Source organism: Medicago truncatula, chromosome 3 (assembly GCF_003473485.1).
Source record: "Medicago truncatula cultivar Jemalong A17 chromosome 3, MtrunA17r5.0-ANR, whole genome shotgun sequence".
Classification (NCBI taxonomy): Eukaryota; Viridiplantae; Streptophyta; class Magnoliopsida; order Fabales; family Fabaceae; genus Medicago; species Medicago truncatula.
The window spans coordinates 56584017-56596353 of NC_053044.1; the positions used below are offsets into that span (position 1 = coordinate 56584017).

Below are 12337 nucleotides of genomic sequence, written 5' to 3' on the forward strand. Positions count from 1 at the left end.
AAAAATTGTACTACCTCCGTCCCTAATTATAAGATCCTTTTGAGAATTTTTTTTGTCCCTTTTTATAAGACTTCTTTTCTATTTCCAACTACATTAATTATTTCTTTACATACATGCCTCTATTTATTATGCATCTTTTTCTTCAATCAGCAATAAATAGAATGTTGAAAACATAAGCCAACCATCTTTCTTAAAGGATAAAATTGTAAAAACAATAGTAATTACAAACATATTTAATACAAATATCCATTATCTTAATTCCCATTATTTTTTCAAAAGGACATTATAATTAGGGACGGATGTAGTATATTTTAGAATGTTTAAAAAGTGGCTCATGACATTCGTTAACGAGATCCTTATATTTAAATGCATTGTTATTTTTTTTTTTACAATTGAAGGTAAATTAATTGTTTTTGTTGGTGTACGGTAAATTGATGTTTATAAATAACACATAGAGTTAATGAGTAAATTTCAATGGCTTAATAAAAAATTGAAATGAAGAAGGTAAATTAATGCTCATAAATCATAATCAACGCCCAGAACCAATGAATAAGGTAAATTAACATTCACAATTGAAATGGAAGAACACCCAGAATTAATGAGTAAATTTTACCCAATTAATGTCCAGAATCAGTGCTCCAAATTAATGTGCAGAATTAAAGTCAAGAATAATAATTTTATAAAACAATACTATAAAAAAAGGTAAAAAATGAAGAAAATGTAAACTCCCTTAAAAACTAGAAATCACACTAAACTACAAATGTGAGTTTACGACAACTAAGGTTTCCTTGCTAAAAAAAAAACAACAAAAGTTTCTTTGTTAAAAAAACAACAACTAAGGTTTCCTATGAAGCCAAGATACATGATACGATAAGACACTGATATAAAAAAAATTTAAAATTCAAGATACGATATGGCCGAGATACTTCAATAAAAAATTAAATATAAACTATATATTAAAACTCAAAATAAAAAATATGGATTAAAACTCAAAAAGAAAGAAATTAGCGCAGAATCTATACCAAGTAGACATAGAAAAACGATAATGAACAACAATGAAATTGCCTTTCACACAATAATCAACAATATCATAGTTCTCAAACAAACAAAGAGACACAAAACAGACGGCGACAACAATAAAAACATAAATGTAAGTAATATTGATAATAAATAAAGTGTCAATTAATCAATTACATATATGATATATCATAAATAAAAAACATCATTACTTAGTCAATTACATATATACCAAATATAATAGAAACATCAGATAGCTCGTTCATATTGGTTTTCCACCGCCTATCGCTCGTATCCCAGATGTATCTGAAAAATATTGGATAATTGTTTTAAAAATAAAATAAAATATAATCTTCGGATGCTCTTCTGATACGTATCGGGAAGGTATCAGTGCATGATACGCAGGAGACACAGTACATCCATTTTGTAGTATTTGAGTTTCAGAGAAGGTTTATAACCAATCTGCAAAAACGATACGATATCCAAGATTTGATTATCTTCGGTGTTAATTTGAGTGAGTTAATTTAATATATTGAAAAAAATCATCCTTAAAAAAAAAACTTGTTTCAAGTTATATTTGTTGATTCCCATAAATAAAATGATAGGAATATATATGCTTATGTTTGTTACAAGTTTACTAAATTTTATTCCCGGATATAAAATGTTTCTGGGAATAGAAAATTTTTTCCAAGAAAAAGGGTGGGAATAAAGTTCCCATGGAGATGAGAATAAATTCATAAATAGTTACCTATTATAATATCTATTTTTATGATTCCTAGGAATATTATAAGGTTAACCAAACATATTTTTCCTAAATACCTTGGAATAAAATACCCATCTTTATATTTCAAGGAATGTTATTCTTAGAAATAAATTGGATAAACTTGAAACAAACACACCCTAAGATTTATAACCATGTATAAATCTGACTTAAACATTGAAAGTATACAATTTTGTTGTTTCAAGTATAAATTTTGTTCATTTTCCCACTTTTTATGAGGAGGAGAAATTTATTTTTTTAGGAGTTCATTTTTCCAATTTAAATTTCATTTTATTCATGTAAAAATTAATTACAAGGTTATTATGGAAAACAAATATCATTTTATTTATTTTTAAAACATTAACTTTAAGTTTGTCAAGAAAAATTAATTGTTCATCTTGTCAATTAAAACAACTTTTAAGTAAAAAATTAAAGTGAATTTAATTAGTCAATAATAATAGTTAATAAAATGCTATTTACTTTATTAGGTTGAGTATACATGTCATTTATTAAGTTAACATTCTTAGAAGATATCACAATTTTTTGGACGAAAAAATTCATAAAAGGAGCACGTGTTCTCGAGGTATTCTTGCCAAACATAAAAACATTATCATTAAAATATTTAATCATTTTTTATCAATTTTCTTTTTATAAAAAATACATCTTTGCTTCTTAACGTGTATGGTCAAACATCATTTATCTGGTTACATAGAATTAAAATTCCTCCATATTTTCACATATTGATGTGTCACGACTCGTGCTACTAGTACTGTAGTAGTATACCGCTACAGAAGAGGAAGGTAGAGTCTGACGTTTCCCGTTAATTTTTGGGGGTGCCACGTCTTCACTTTTATTTCCCTCCTTGCTCGAACAAAAATTTCCATTTCATTTGCGCGTTTTTCCATTTATATGGTTTACTTTTATAAGTTTCCCTTCCTTTTATTATTTTTTTATTCCTTACTTCGAAAAATTCAACCACTGCTCTTTATGAATATCCCATAAACATGAACGTACACGTCATACCTATCTTTATTGTTGAATATTTTATTTCAATAAGTTCAAAGTCAAACATCAGAGTCGTAAATTCTCAGCGACATTTCTGTTTCTTCATTTCCCAACCCATTCCTAATTCCTTTGCTTCTCCTTTTGTAATCTATATACTCTTCTTTTTCTGATTGTGAATTGTGAAGAAGAATACAGATAAAAATGGGAGCGGTTTGTTCGGCGGGGATGGCGGAGAGCAATGCAGAAGAACTTGGAGGGGTGAACAACTTGGGGTTTTCTGGGAAGGTTCTCAAGAAGGAAAACAGTTTTACAAATCGGAAAGATGATTTTTCAGATTCAAGGTCTTCTAGCAAAAAGCAAAACAAGCTAGAAAATGGGTTTTCCGATGAATTCGGTCTATCTACTTCCGCTTCAATAGGGGAAAAACAGGTAACTACTTTTTTTCTTCTCTACGCTTCAATCAGTTGCGATTGTACTATTATTTGCTGGTAATTAGACATAGTAAAACTTGAAATTTCTGATATGTTTTATAGTTAAGCTTAAAGACATGGTTATGGTTTTAAATTGTGGTCACAGTTATATTTCAGAAAAAATGTGACTCATACAATCGAAATTGCGGTCTTGATGCTGCTGAGGAGACCTCAAAATATGTTAAATTGCGTCTGATGTCTGCAATTTAAAACATGTTTAAGAAAGAAAGCTGAATTTATGCATTCAAAATTTGTTTGAAAATTTCGTCTACGGTCTAAGGACCGACTAATCCGAGGGGCCCAATCCCACCGTCCACTATTGTCGCATCTTTTAAAGCCAGGGCAAAGCTCTGTATGGACTGGCCTACCAAAATTGGCACCGGGGTAATCAAACTTGAGACCTTGAGAGAAGCACACTCCATGGTCTCAAGCCAACACCGCTAGGCCAACTCAAATGAGTTAAGCAAGAGAAACTCTTAAGATTATGGAATTCCTGAAATGGTGCATAAATCTTCATTGCGCGACTTTTGCTTTACTCGGGCATATTGTGTCCATGAGGTGTAGTGGTAAGAGCTTGACCTTGTAACCCCAAGAGACAAGGTTCAAATTCCCTAAGGGATATTTGTAAAATGACTATTAGAATCACTTAAAAACATAGCTGGTATAGTCGTTCTGTGTTGGCCGATATGGAGTTTCTATTTACAAGTTCGAATCCTGTTTTCCTCTTTGGTGGGACCCTTTCCTGGACCCTGCGTTTTCACTTGCCGGAGCTTTAGTGCACTGGGCTGCCCTTTTTACTATTAGTATCACTTAGTGCTGTTGAATGCATAAGTGTAATATGACAGAGGCCAAAAATCTGCCATATGAACAAGCCATTGTGGCCCTTGGCACCACAATGGCAGGCATTCCTCACAAGTTGTCTATCGCGGTTGTTCAAAAATACCCCACGACATTCCACCATGGTCTCTGTTTAACAACACTGGTGCTACTTTAATTACTAATAGTTTCCCCCTCCCCTAATTTATATAGATTGTTTATTTCCATGATATGGATAAGTGAGCCCCCCATACAAATGCCTCTTGTTGCTAGCTTACTGCTTTAATTGTCAGATTATAAGCAGCAACATATCAAGTAGTTCCTAACTTCATTACTTTTTTACTTTCACTTTGAGATTCTAGTATAGCATTGGCATGTTATGGTCTTGTAGTGGAACTTCTTCATTTGAAATTTAGTGTTTCATGATTGGTGTCTCTTATTATCATAGGTCACTAGAAAGGGCTCTTTATTGGGTAAAGCTAGCTATAGGGCGGTGGAAGTTCTTGATACACTTGGAAGTGGCATGCCAAAGTTAAACACCAGTGGTGGTTTTGTCTCTGGCAAGCTTTCCAGAGGGAAGAAAATATCAATATTGGCATTTGAAGTAGCTAATACAATAACCAAAGGTGCTATTTTATTTCACTCACTTTCTGAAGAAAACATTCAGTTCCTCAAGAAGGAGGTTTTAAATTCAGAAGGCATTCAACAATTAGTCTCAACAGATATGGAAGAGTTAATAAGTTTTGCTGAGGTGGACAAAAGGTGCTGGCTTGTTTAATGAGTAGCATGCTCTTGTTTTTGCTCTGAATTTACTTTGTGTTCCTTATCTCTTATCTTTTTGAAATTTTTAGGGAAGAATTCAATGTCTTTTCACGGGAAGTAGTTAGATTTGGAAATATGTGTAAAGACCCACAATGGCACAACCTACATCGATATTTCTCTAGGTGAGTTTCCTTATACATTGCTTATTTATGATAACTGAGAAAATTATGCCGACTTATCTTAATCCAACTCATAATTAATTAACAAAACTAATAAACTTTTCATGTTAAAATCTTTGTCCAAAAATGAAATATCAGATTAGACTCGGATGTCTTGGGCGACAAACAAAATCAAGTAGATGCCGAAAAGACAATGCAGGAGTTCACTAGTCTAGTTCATCATACTGCGGTAAGCTTATTGGCATTTCAAATATAGTTCTGCATAATCTTTTATCTCCTTGGTGAACTGATGGATGAGCAAAGCCATTGTCATTGTTTTAGTTTCTTGCATGTCTAAATGCATATCCTTAATTCCTAGATCTTTTATATTATATATATGCAGTTTTCATTTGTATCGCCAGGTGTATTCATATGTTTTTCATATTATTTAGGTTTCCCTGCTTCTGATTTGCTATGAGTTCTTTGCTTGTTAAAGTTAGGGTTTCCATTGAATGCTTTTTGTAGTTTCTTTTTCAAATATCTAATTTTCTCGTTTTAATGTAGGAGTTATACCATGAATTAAGTGCTTATGAACGTTTTCAACATGATTATCAACAAAAAATTAAGGAAATGGAGTCCTTGAATCTTCCTCTGAAAGGTTAGAACTTAGAAACTTAATAATATAAAATTCCAATCTTTCCCTAATTTTTGTCAAATCTTTGTATTTTTTTTTATTAAAATGAATACTTCTCGGTATTCAAATTATTGTTATAGTTTTTTTTCTTCATTTGCTATTTTATCTTACCATTTGAGGTGGAGTTTATCTCGTAATAGTTATCACAATAAGAATTTGGTTTTCAAACATCTGTTACCCATTGATAGGAGTAAGTAATTCCTTTTTTTGGCTAAAATATATTCATTACCAGTGACCTGAGAAATATTTTCAGATGAAGATTTTCAGTCTGTCTTACAGTCTATCAGCAGGACACCTAAGAATTTAAATCCTCAGAAGTTAGCTAATGATTGACGGCTATACACTCTTTATAAATGCAGGTGAGAGTATCACAATTTTCCAAAGTGAGTTAAAGCATCAAAAAAAGCTTGTGACAAACCTGAAAAAGAAATCTCTTTGGTCCAGATATTTAGAGGAGGTATCTTATTAATAAAGGAATAATTTCTAGTATTTTAGTTGAATTCAGTAATTTCCCTTCCCATGTTCCCCTACCTGAATGAAATTTTGGATATTAGTGTAGCCGTGTATATCTTGTGGCTGCAGATTTTAAAAGTTACAACAATTGACTTCTTTTTTTTGAGAAAAAATTACAACAACTGACTTATTTTGTCTGAACTCATAATCATAGTTGCTTATTGCAGATAGTTGAGAAGCTTGTTGATATTGTTACCTATATACATCAAGCAATTCGCGAGCTCCTTGGAAATCATGGTACGAACATATCTTGTATAAAGTAAAATGCAAATGCTGCATATAATAATAATTAAAGCATGTGCATCATCTTCTGCACCAGGAATTCATCACATATAGTATGCTTAGGTTTTGACATCTGACCTACCTCTATTGCCCACATTCCTTCTCTTTTTATTGAAGAAAATTTCAACCCTGCCTATCTATATGACATGAGTCTTAGTAAAGCATGCTGACTATAGATTAATTTTCCAATCTTTTTTATGCTCAGTTTTCAAAATAAAAATTATGCTCTTGTTTACTTTTAACATAATTTGTAGTAAATAACTGCCCTCATTTTTGTGGTTGAGCTACATGAAACTTAAAGACATCAGATTATTTATTAAGAAAACAAGCCCTTGTAAATAAACGCTATATATATTGTAAATTTTTCTGGTGAAAGCTTTATTTGGAATCATGGTATATTCGCTGCTAATTTTTATTTCAAATTATACTGTGTTGTTACAGTCTTATTCCATGGCTCTAATAACTGATTAGGATTACAATTGTTCTGCTAAATCATTTTTTCTGGATGGATTGGCTTACTAAGTAAAAGCATTTGGAAAACTGTGAGATCATTAAGGGAATTCCTTAATCATTTTTTGGTTTGTGTTGCAATCACATATTGACTTTTACGATAATCTACTATGTTGCATCATGTGTTGTATCTATTGCATAGAACTCGTTGGAAGGTCATAACTCATAACATCTAATGGTTAATCATCTAAATTGTTATGAAATTGTGGGTTAACGGTAGGTACTGGTGCTGTCAAGAATGGTAAAGGTCCTCAAAGACTAGGTGAAGCTGGTCTTGCACTACACTATGCCAACATGATCAATCAGATATATATGATTGTAAGTTTTTTATTGCGCTAACAGAATTTGTGTTGCCTAATCAAATAGTTGTTTTGTTTAAAAAGCAATTTCTGTTTCTATCAGGCATCTCGCCCAGCCTCCCTTCCTCCAAATACGAGGGACACATTATATCAAGGTTTGCCAAACAGTATTAAGAGTGCCCTTCCATCTCGGTTGCAATCCATTTCCATCCAGAAAGAGGTATAACCTCCCTTTTCCTGGACATCCATTTGTCTTGCGATTTCTAGTCCTTTTTAATTTTTTGGTGGGTATTGGGTTAGTCACACCTGCCTCATGAAGATTGAAATTTATTTTGTTTTGAATTATGCTTAATGTAATTGCAATTTTCTGTAGCACTCCGTCACTCATATCAAAGCGGAAATGAATAAGACTCTTCAGTGGCTCGTACCATTTGCGGCAAATACAATCAAGTAAGATATGCAAATGTTTGTTTGATTTTTGTCCATACCTGTCAGATTTAAAAAAAAAATCCCCCCATGCTGGCCTTGTTTTCTTAGATGGAAATAGCATTCACTACAATTGCTCATGCGTTTCTTTTACTTGTCAATATTGTTAACAGGGCTCATCAAGGCTTTGGATGGGTTGGTGAATGGGCAAACACAAGGTTAGTTATAAACATGAATCTCTCTTGGGTGATTGTGTTTACTGTTTACCTGTATAATGTGAACAAATAACAAGTGGAGCCAGCAGGATCCATGAGAATCCATGATAACTGATGTTGCTGTTTTGATATTGCAGTAACGACTTTGGTGATAACACGACCAAAGAAAGCAACCCAATTCGCCTCCAGACACTTTACTATGCCGATAAGCAGAAGATAGATGTTTACATTATTGAATTGTTGGTATGGATTCACCATTTGATCAGCTCTGTAAGATCCAGACAAAATGCCTCGAGGCCAATGGCAATGCCCATACGGTCTTCTCCTCCCAAGAGACCTGAACTTCAGTCTAAGATGCGGCAGTTTTTGATTCTATCATTAGACAGAAACAACAAGCCATTAGGAACTCAACTTTCTCCCGAAGATAGGATACTATTAGAGGAGGTAATGACAAGGAGGAGGAGCCCGGGCATTAGCAAAAGTGAGGAACTTGGTGCTGCCAAGAAAACTCAAGACAGACACCCTCTCAAGACCAAAAGTGCTAGGAGTTCACCTGATAAGGAGTTCTTGGGTACCACACCCATTGCCAACCGCCAAAGCTATAACGTTTTGGATATTATGGATGGCTTAGGATCGTGAATTCGTCGTTTATTTATAGGCCTTGTGCTGTTTATTTTTTCTTTTGAAGATTCTTGGTACTTCACTTTCCTTATGCCGACAATTATTCACCATCCATTTTTTTTGTACAATCTTAATCATGTATATATCCATATATAAACTCATTTTATACTGAAATAGTTTGCAATCAATTTTGCCTAAAAATTTGTCTCTCCAGTGGAGTTTATTTTAAATTTTACATGTGTTTGGGATGGATTTGGATTTGAAGTCAACTATTCAGTCGCTGCAATTAGGAAATAATAGATCATTGGATTAACCAGGTGTTTCTTACTTCACCACATGTTCACTTGTAGTTACCAATACCATCAGTGGTGACTCTTCTCTTCCGTCTTCTTCTGTCGATACTGGGTCACCTCCCTCTCACCCTCTTCTCTTGCAGTAGCTCATGTTTCTCTGTCCTCTTCCATAACCCATAACCGAGGTGGAGCCATTCACTACCTACAATAGCACTCACATCTCTCCTTGACAGAGACCACCCCACTGCTTCAACTGCTGTCAATGCAACCCACAACTGCGGAAGAGCCATCAAACTGCTGTGTCAAAGCCAGTTACAGATCCAAGAAAGAAGCCCACTTTGATTTTACCGAGCATTGAAATTGCAAGTGATTGTTTTGTTTTTATGTTGTGATTTGACTTGTAACAAGTTATTGCACATAAGCTCACCAGTTTGCCTTCATTATGAGTGAAGTATATCATCGAAGCTTCATTCAATGACAGTAAATGGAGTTTTTTTTTTCACCAAAAACAGGGGAGTTTGTCTCATTTTGGGAGAACAAATGAGGTGGTGAAATGTGAAATGCACGGTTAATCCGACATATATTTGTGTGACTGCATGAAATATTCGACTGCAGCTTAATAATTTTCTCAAGTGATACTACACATGTTCGTCAACTGGTTTGATTTTAGTTATATTGAATTGGTCACACAGAAGTTCTACAAGTTTTCATCTTTTGCATTATTTATTTATCCATTTCATCATTTTTCAATCTTTTAAGTTGAATTTGTTTGATTTCAGTTGTATTACAGTTTGATCAAATTAAATTGAATTGGTTAATCATGGTTCAACAAGTTTTGGTCTTTTACATTATTCATTCATTTCACCAATCTTTTACCTTTTTTTTTTTTTTTCATTTTTTGAGAGGACCAATCCCTTACCTTGTTTATTTATTAATTTCATTATTCACAAGCTCCGATTTAATTTTCATAACATTGATAAAAAGTAATTTTACTTACAATATTTGAACAAAATACTTCCTCCGATTACAACATTGATAATATATAGACCCAAATACATTGATAATCCTACCAAAGAGAGTAAGCATTAGAAAGAAATACCATACCAAAATAAATCATATATTAGCAACAAAAAAGAATAATAAATTTAAAAACAACATAAAAAAGATTTAAAAATAAATAAATCTTGTTTTGAATTTAATCCTTCAGGTTAGGGATCAGATTGGAATTGGGAGAGTGCCCAATTGTCGTAACCAGGCTGTGGGCGGAACACTCAACTCACAAAATTGGTGAGATCCAACCACTCCTCATTTCCCCGTTCTGCCTGAAGGATCATGAGCTATACTACATTTCATGTTAACATCTTATAGAACCTGAACTTGTTATAGCTTATGTTTCTAAACGATGTGGGACATAAGTCTCACCAAACTTACTTGTTTGTTTTGCCAAATCACAACTTTTTCATGCCTGGCTAGCTATCTTTTTTCTTGCATCCACCAATCCTTATTGGTACAATCAAATACAACATGTTATCTTCCTTTCATTCCCCTTTACTCTACAGTTCTATTTCGTGCCAAGATAGCACAGCTTTTAAATGATGGAGTGCCTACAGTTCTATTTCGTCAACCATCTCAAAATTAAGCCAAGCTATACTTTATTTGGTACAAGTGGGAATTAAAAAAGTTGGAAATCCCTTAGCATAATATAAATCTTGTTTGGAGACTACAAAAGCTTGGTGTTAGAAAATATAAATCTTGTTACAAATTGGTATTAGAATAATTAATCTTCCAGAAATATATATTATTATTATAAGTAAATACCAACTCTTAATTGATTTGCCTGCTTTTTGCATAATTTGATGTTATCTCAGATATTGGAATTGAAAGGATGCGGATGATTGCGGGGTAGCTTAAACATTGTTATCACTTCAATTCCTCTTCGACCAATTCAAGATAGAAGGTTACACATCAAATGTGGCCATTTTATTTGGACTGATGTGGAAATGTAGCAAAAATATAGCTAAATCCGAATATATGACGAATACTTGTTGTACATAGTTGGCCTATTGCTAGAATGACAGGAAGGATACATATTTTGCTACCTATTTGGTTTACTAGAATACCACGATTCTTGTGGAGGATTGTAGATGAAAATACTTTGATGTTCAAGTCAACTTTTAAAGAAATGGATGAGAGGATTTCATAATAAATTGTGTGTATCTTTCTACTTCTGTTAATATTACCCTGTTTATAAATACAGTTTTAGGAGAATTGGTCAGAAAGTTGTAGAGTTTGTTGAGGGAATCCTGACATGATTTTTAGATCATATCCTTATGATGCAACAAAAATGCACTGAGTTGATTTGTTTAAGTGCTTTGTAACATATGCCTCTGTTCTGGACTCCGAAAAAGTAACCAAATTATCTACTTATATTTTATTCTAGTGAATACTTTATCCCTTCAAATTTATACGATTTCAAGTTGATAGCTAAATCAACTAGAGTTGTCAAAATGGGGAGGCGGGAGAAGGAGAGGACATCCATGCTCCCTGGCATGCCATTCAAATTGTTCCTTATCTTTGTCACTATTTTAGGTCACATGAGTTTTTCTTCTCATCTTAGTCATTCTGGAACACTTTCAAAGCCTTATTCTAATCTTTAAATTAGACCATATATAAAATGAAAATGTTATTGGACCCTTTAAATCATTTACAAAAAAAAAGGAAAATTTTATGGTGAAGTTATGAGAATGACTTTTCTCAGGGCCGGCCCATAGCTCGTCGAGGCTGGGCGACGACACCGGGCCTCCAATTTTTTGGGGCCCAAATTTTTTTTTATATGTAAGCCACGAAAATAATGGTTATATATCTATTAAAAGCAAATTAGTTCAATTTGTACAGCTTACTTTAGTGGTGTGGCCACTTTTTGATGAGTGTGAGGTCATGTGTTCAAGACCCACAAATGTGTGATTTTTAATATTATTTTTTTTAAATAACTTATTTATTTTTTTGGGACCCAGATTTTTTTTTTTTGCATCCCTTATAAAATTAAAACCGGGCCTATGAATTTGTTAAGACGGCCCTGACTTTTCTGATGAAGTTAACATCATAACATCAAAAATGTTGTAAGTAATGTCCACTGTTTGTACAATAACATCAAAAGTTCAGTCCTCATAGTATCATCAATTCATCAGATTAACAAGATTACACTTAATCTAATTTTATCCAACCTCATTTTAAATATAACACTCCACAAAGTGTAACACTTAAGACTATCACATGATATCAGCAACTCTATTTACATATACAAGATGCCAAAAACTCAAATTTTAAACCCTCGAAATTTATACAAGTGACCTTACTCCTCATCCCGGAGTCCATCATCATGAAAAAAAATCTATTATTTTTAATCAATTCGTTGGCAATTTTTTTTTAAAATTTGACAATAGAACAAATATAACAGTAAGACATTATTTTTTCTTTTTTAAGGAAATAACAGTAA

General features: G+C 32.9%; 1 protein-coding gene and 1 non-coding gene across 3 annotated transcripts; one reads left to right on the plus strand and one right to left on the minus strand.

Moving 5' to 3' along the window:
• The first annotated feature begins 2747 nt into the window (after window positions 1-2747).
• Window positions 2748-8749, plus strand: LOC11426019 (protein PSK SIMULATOR 2). Of its 2 annotated transcripts, none has more exons than XM_024779972.2 (12): window positions 2748-3211; window positions 4517-4830; window positions 4920-5012; window positions 5148-5238; window positions 5553-5646; window positions 6042-6139; window positions 6363-6432; window positions 7205-7305; window positions 7390-7506; window positions 7660-7736; window positions 7886-7930; window positions 8065-8749. In XM_024779972.2, exons 1-12 carry the CDS (start codon window positions 2984-2986, stop codon window positions 8564-8566), a joined length of 1830 nt encoding a protein of 609 aa, XP_024635740.1. In that variant the 5' UTR covers window positions 2748-2983; the 3' UTR covers window positions 8567-8749. The 2 variants fall into 2 exon arrangements, with proteins under 2 accessions (XP_024635740.1, XP_003603769.1); XM_003603721.4 differs by having other exon boundaries at window positions 7208-7305.
• Window positions 8750-10052: 1303 nt separating this feature from the next.
• On the minus strand, window positions 10053-10155 carry LOC112420544 (small nucleolar RNA Z279/snoR105/snoR108). Its single transcript, XR_003010724.1, has one exon. It is a non-coding gene; the product is annotated as a small nucleolar RNA Z279/snoR105/snoR108 (small nucleolar RNA).
• Window positions 10156-12337: the final 2182 nt, after the last annotated feature.